The following is a 6801-nucleotide window of genomic DNA, read 5'->3' on the forward strand; positions in this document are numbered from 1 at the left end:
GAATACCAGGTGCAAAAGGTTTACTAAGAGAGAGAGAGAGAATGGGAGAGCAGGTGGGAGAAAGGGATACATATGTGTAATCAGATGTGATATTATACCTTTATTTAACTAGGCAAGTCAGTTAAGAACAAATTCTTATTTACAATGACAGTCTAGGAACAGTGGGTGAACTGCCTTGTTCAGGGGCAGAATGACAGATTTTTTTTACCTTGCACGGGGATTCGATCTTTCAGTTACTAGTCCAACGCTCTAACCACTAGGCTACCCTGCCGCTCCTCCACTCTAACCACTAGGCTACCCTGCCGCCCCTCCACTCTAACCACTAGGCTACCCTGCCACCCCTCCACCCCAGCCACTAGGCTACCCTGCCGCCCCTCCACTCGAACCACTAGGCTACCCTGCCGCCCCATGTTGATTGATTATCTTCATTCAATTGAAGGCTTATATGTTTTGGAGTTCCCCTTGGCTCCTTATCAATTCAAGTGGTGGCATAGTCTAGCACCACCTAGTGGTCTGTCACACAGAAATATTCTATAATGTTGAGATATGTTATTGGATTGATTTACAAGGTTTTTACATGTGAATATGGCAATATTCCCACATGGGTCTTCCACTTCTGTCCAATCATATTAGCCAAACTAAACACTCCCTCTGATACGTGTATTAAAGCTATATACTTTTATGGTCTGTTGTTCACAGGAATGTACTGAACAGGAAGGAGAGAGAGAGAGATTTGTAATAATAAATAATAAAGCTGGAATCTTTGCTTCCCAACGCGATTTGAAAAGGATTTGTTTTGCTAAAAGAGTACAATGTTTTAGTTGAAGGCTACTTTAAGAATCTGTGTCTGTACTGCACAATGTGGATGATCCAAGATGATGCTACCACACCAAAGATGTGGAGATCACACATGGCAGGCTATTTACATGCACAACTGTGTTATTATATGATATATCAAGAGCAATTTTGTATATTTAGGTATTTAAAAAAATAATATAACTAATTTTATTTTTTTTAACTATTGTCAACTGTTGGAATTTTGCGTCTCTTCCCCGAAACAGGTCATTAGCAATGAACGAATTCATTGTGTGAACTCACGACATATTTTTTCTTCTTCATATGACATAAATAACACTAGCTAAATGCAAATATAGTTCATCCCATTGGTTGTTCAACCTATCACTCAAGCAGTTTATTGCGTCACCCATCCTCACCGCCGAAGCTCATTGGCTGGGCTGGTAGATGCCCCTATATGGTCAAAACGATTTCGCAATACTTGGAGCAGCAACAAAACATACACAAGACTTCATCAACTAACTTATTTGGTCAACGAAAAATACGGACATTTACTCCCAACTTTTTATACTTTTGATGGGCAATTGACGACACCTTAAAAAAGCAGACAAGGTAACGTCGTTGATTTGGTATGTTTTTTTCCCAAGTCATCTTCTATGGGGGGAAAAAGGTAATAGCTAGCTAGGCTAAATGGACTCCACAAACTGTACGGCATATTCGTGCTAATTTAGACACCAACTGTGGCCAGGCATGCTTAAAATAAAACTTTAGTTTACTAAACAGCGGTGTGATAAACTATGTTAAAAGTATATAGTGATGTGGCGTGCAAAGTATGTGTTTTTTTTGACGTTAGGTGATGTTATTTTCGGTTGTAAGGAAATGCTAGCTAGCTGTTAGCCAGTTGTCTAGTTAGCCAAGCTCCACGCCTCCTGCTATTGCCAAATCTCTCTATATAGGCTCTTTGTTTGTCTATTTCCATACACATTATAATTAGTTAACTAGTTAGTCTCACGTCAAAACGTTGTGTGTTAGTGTTTTTTAGTGAATTCACCGGTACAATTATTTTCTTTTTTATCCCAAAACGTCTGGGTTTTTGTTGCTTACCACTGCATGGCTACGGAGTTCCTCTCCGGTGGCACAAAGCAGATCTGCCATGTACGGAGGGAGGGATGCGATGATGCAATCACCGGCAACACGACCGTTAACTAGCAGACAGCTGAACTGACCGACAGGGAGAGAGATGTCACAGACACACAACTCCCTGTGTGACCTTATCAGACTAAACTGATGATTTTTCACTTTCCCTCAGGGAGAATAACATGCTGGTGATGATAGATACATGTTTTTGCTGGGTGAATTCCCTCAAGGAGAATAACGTGTTTGTGACGACAGATACATGTTGGGTGAATTAATGCAAATCGGGGGAGGGGCTTAAACCAGACCACCGCTATGATCTGTTTACACAAAAAAAAAATATCCGTCAATATATGAAAATGCGCAATATTATTTAGCTACATATTCTAGATATGTTTTTTACATCAATGTAGCTTGTTTTCCTAAATCCCCCATCATGTGTTTTACAATAAAAGTAATCTCTGGTGGGTCAGACTGTGAACATACATGGGACTGTAGATCCGTCTTCATACTATGAGCGCCAAGAGTTCCAGTGCTTGGATTTTCCCTAGCTGGTTATTTGGACAAATCACGATTTCACCGATGGATAGAATATTTAGAATTTCTGATTGGTGGGGGTGATTTGACCCGTAGACTTGTCCTTAACTTGTAAATAGAGAGGGTGGAGTTCCTCGTTCTAGCATCTCTTCTCATAACCCATGTGGAACCAGATATTTATGTCTGGTGAAATCAAGATTACTAGAAATGGTACAGGGCTCTCGAGTAGCGCAGCGGTCTAAGGCGCTGCATCTCAGTGCTAGAGGCGTGACTGCAGTCACTGGTTCGATTCCAGGTTGTATCACAACCGGCCATGTTTGGGAGTCCCATTGGGAGGCTGTATGGCCAGAGTAGGCCGTCATTGAAAATAATAATTTGTTCTTAACTGACTTGCCTAGTTAAATATAAAAAATAATAATAATTGTGCTACTGAGGTTGAGTCCTGCTATTTCCCTGACTACCCTTGACTCAAGTAGTCCTGACAGAATATGCTGTTTCCATGACTACCCTGACTCAATTAGTTCCGACTAAAAGCTCATAGTCTAGAGTGTTCTTAGCTGTCACCTGTTTGTAGCCTATTTTAATAATGAATCCCCTGTCAACATGTGTTTCTTACCTTTTTTCTCTTCTCGGGGAAAGACTAACATATTTCCGTTGTCCTTCCAGACTCCAGTAACTCCAGTCTACAGGAGTGCGTCCAGACAGACACCCATTCATCCAGAGTGCCACCCAACCAGCACGCCAGTCATAGCAGACGGACAGTGAGGCGAGCGGTCAGCAGATCCAAACCAAATGAGCAAGAGGTCGCAGCAGACGATAAACACGGAGCAGAACAGGGGGACTGTTAGTGTGATCCAGGGCCAGGCTAGTGGAGCACCAACAACATCAAGACCACCAGGAGGAAGCTTACAGCTGGTACCCCAGCTAGTCCCTGCGACCCCAGCCAGAGGAGGAGGAGGAGGCAAGGCCAAGATGAAGAAGACTTCGGGGGACAAGGACAGTGACGAGTACCGTCAACGGCGGGAACGGAACAACCTGGCGGTGAAGAAGAGCAGGATGAGATCCAAGCAGAAGGCCCAGGACACGCAGCAACGCGTCAACGAGCTGAAAGAGGAGAACGAGAGGCTGGAGGCGAAGATCAAGCTGCTCAGCAAAGAGCTGTCTGTCCTCAAGGACCTCTTCCTGGAACACGCCCACAACCTGGCCGACAACGTCCAAGCGCCTGGCGCGGAGGCGGCCAGCCCCGCCCACAACAACAACAACAACAATGGGGCGTGTAACAACAACAACAATAGCCAGTGAGAAGAGGGCAGGGACATGAAAAATGATACCTCATGGTTGAGGTATGGCACCCTATTTCCCCATAGGGCCCTGGTCTAAAGTAGTGCACTATGAAGGGAATAGGGTGCCATTTTGAGTCAACCAGGGTGAATGGTAAATAGACAGCTCGCCACAGCTTCTTAACCATACTGGGGTTTCTTCCTTTGGCTCCTCCCAGAGATGATATATACTGGCAGAGAGGTTTCACTGTTGTCGTCTTTGTGCGTTCGGATTGGTTCACAATGATGAGATTTCTTCCTTTTTAAGAGTTTCGGGTCAGGAATTGTCCACTTTTTTTTTTTTTTACAATTTGGAGACATTTCTAAAGAGACCCTGTTGTGTCACAATATAAACTCTTCACTAGTTAAGATGATGTGTGGTTGAGGGGGGAAAGTATATATTTTTTTTTTCTTTTGGTTTCTTGTTTCCTTTTTAAAAGAATGTTTGGTGAGCTAGCTACCATTTTGTCTGGCGTTTGTAGTATTGACATTTCACTACGGTTGAAGTTCATCAGAATGATGCCTGTTTTAATTTTTTGGATGCGTCTGTTGGCTTCGGATATGCACACGTTGTACATTTTATTTTTAAATATATATATATATTTTTTTGTTGTTGTGTCCTAATCGAATGGCTTTACTTCTGCTTTGAGCTGTTTTGGGTAGAAGAGGACTGTAAATATCAAGAGTCAAATACAAAGAGGGTAGGATAGGATTGGACCCAAAGCCTAACTTTTTTTTTTTAAATCAGAACGCTTAAAACTTATTTTTTTCTTTTGCTCAAGACGTGTTGTGGTGTTGACGTCAAATGGGAGTTTTTCATAATCTCGAGTTAGGTTTCAGGCCTGTGTGAGATACAGTCAGTCGCTGTGTTTTATTTAGCTCCAACAGGCCTCAGACCAGCCCTTCCAGTCAGAGACCCAGATCGACAGAGGTGGCGTCTCAAACAGCGCCCTGTTCCCTAGACGGTGCACTAGTTTCGACCCCTATGTGGCGCCGGTCAAAAGAAAAGGTACAACTGTAGTTCGCTAAATAAGGAATTAGGGTGCCATTTGGGATACAGGCTGGGGGGGGGGCAGCAGAGGTGTGTTCGCAGTTAAGGAGTATCCCAGCCCAGACTAGACAGCCCAGACTATCATGCAACCTCCGTGGGATTAAACTCCAGACGTTTCGCACGGCGTCACAGGCCGCTGCTGATTCAAAGTTAAGCCTTTCTCCAAACCCTAAAACCTGGAGAGAAAGACAAAACAACAGGACAATGAGCCATTCTGTCTGTCTGGGCGTTGGGGATGCTAAATGACCTCCTAATTGGCCCCGGCTCGCTAGAACAGAGCGAGGCACGTTGGCTCCCGCCTCCAGTGGTGTCAGGCTCAGTCAGAGGCTCAGTCAGAGGCTCAGAGTCAGAATGTGTAGAGAGAAAGGCAGACACACCTGATTATTTTTTTTTGTGTGTGTTTTGTTTCTGTTTTGTTTCTGTTGACTTGAGTTATTATCCAGCTGTAGGATTGTCTCCTCTGAAACAATGGCATATTCTGATGTGATGATGATGAGGATGATGTGTATTTGGCCAGAGTCGACGACGTTGAGTGTCTGTGATTTATAGGATGCGTCCCCAATGGCACCCTGTCCCCGATTTTTTTTTTTTTTTTTTTAAGTGCACTACTTTTTGAGTAGAGCCTTGTCAACAGGCAGTGCACTATATAACATCTAGGGTGTCTCTTGGCTGTTGTAGACTTCTGTACCTCAGGCTACCAGTATAAGCCACACCAGACCGGGCCTTTTTCTTTCTCAGACCTCTGAAGCTTCTTTTCAATCGTTTTCTTTTCTAATCTTTTGTTTTTCTACAACTTGGATTTTTAAAAAGCAGCATGATGGAAGTGGTTTGCATGGGGGGGGGGGCGCACTGTTCAAATATGTCTTCTTTTTTTTGCACTACAAAAAAGAGAACATAGCAAATATGAAACCATTCTCTTCAACATGTTGTGCTGTGTTGTTGAAGAAGATCACACTAAAATTCAATAGAAAAATATTTTGTAAAAAAAAATGTGACAAATTTGATAAATATTTCCATGAATATTTGTTTTTGTTTTGAATGTTGCTGGGCAGCATTTTCTCTAGACTTGCTCTTTTTTTATAAGATTATATTGGGGTAACGTGCATTTGTAAATTAAAATTGAGTACAAACTTTCAACCAATCATTTTGTTTTTGTGTGTAATCAATGTTTTATGGGAATTGTAAACACACACTCGGCTGCATCTCAATTGAATTTTTATAAAATATTGTTTTATATAATAAAAAAATTGAAGAAATATGGAATAGAGCAGGAATCAGGAACTAAATTCAGCTGCAGGCCAATTCTTTCTGGAAGGATGGTCAGGGCTAGAACATAATTAAATAAAGAATTTGTGGACTGCAAAGGAACCACAAGAAGCCCAAACTGATAATATTTGACTAAGACATAATAATTTCAAAACATTGGTTAAATTTGAAAATTATTATAAAAGTTATAAAAGTATCACCTCCCTTGGCATTATTCCTAATTTGTTGCCTTACAACCAAAAATTTAAATAGATTTTATGGGGGAGGGGGGGGGGGTTGTGTCCTTTGATTTACACAACATGCCTACCACTTTGAAGATGCAAAATGTTGTTGTTTTTTATTGTGAAACAAACAAGAAACAAGCGTACATAACCATTATACTAACTACTATGCTAGTCAATAATGTGGAGCCACCTTTTGCAGCAAATACAGCTGCAAGTCTCTTGGGGTATGTTTCTATAAGCTTGGCACATCAAGCCACTGGGATGTCTGCCCATTCTTCAAGGCAAAACTGCTCCAGCTCCTTCAAGTTGGATGGGTTCTACTGGTGTGCAGCAATCTTTAAGTTATACCACAGATTCTCAATTGGATTGAGGTCTGGGCTTTGACTAGGCCATTCCAAGACATTTAAATGTTTCCCCTTCAACCACTCAAGTGTTGCTTTAGCAGTATGCTTTGGATCATTTTTAAAATTTTACC

At 41.9% G+C, this 6801-nt stretch overlaps 1 protein-coding gene across 2 annotated transcripts; it reads left to right on the forward strand.

The window, feature by feature from the left end:
• The first annotated feature begins 1265 nt into the window (after nucleotides 1-1265).
• Nucleotides 1266-5977, forward strand: cebpg (CCAAT enhancer binding protein gamma). Of its 2 annotated transcripts, none has more exons than XM_064962611.1 (2): nucleotides 1266-1424; nucleotides 3133-5977. In XM_064962611.1, exon 2 carries the CDS (start codon nucleotides 3259-3261, stop codon nucleotides 3766-3768), a length of 510 nt encoding a protein of 169 aa, XP_064818683.1. In that variant the 5' UTR covers nucleotides 1266-1424; nucleotides 3133-3258; the 3' UTR covers nucleotides 3769-5977. The 2 variants fall into 2 exon arrangements, with proteins under 2 accessions (XP_064818683.1, XP_064818682.1); XM_064962610.1 differs by having other exon boundaries at nucleotides 1266-1407.
• Nucleotides 5978-6801: the final 824 nt, after the last annotated feature.

The sequence above is a fragment of the Oncorhynchus masou genome, unplaced genomic scaffold (assembly GCF_036934945.1).
Source record: "Oncorhynchus masou masou isolate Uvic2021 unplaced genomic scaffold, UVic_Omas_1.1 unplaced_scaffold_582, whole genome shotgun sequence".
Taxonomy (NCBI): Eukaryota; Metazoa; Chordata; class Actinopteri; order Salmoniformes; family Salmonidae; genus Oncorhynchus; species Oncorhynchus masou.

Excerpts from the sequence above, each read along its gene's own strand:
- cebpg (XM_064962611.1), top strand. The coding sequence starts at position 3,259 with ATGAGCAAGAGGTCGCAGCAGACGATAAACACGGAGCAGAACAGGGGG.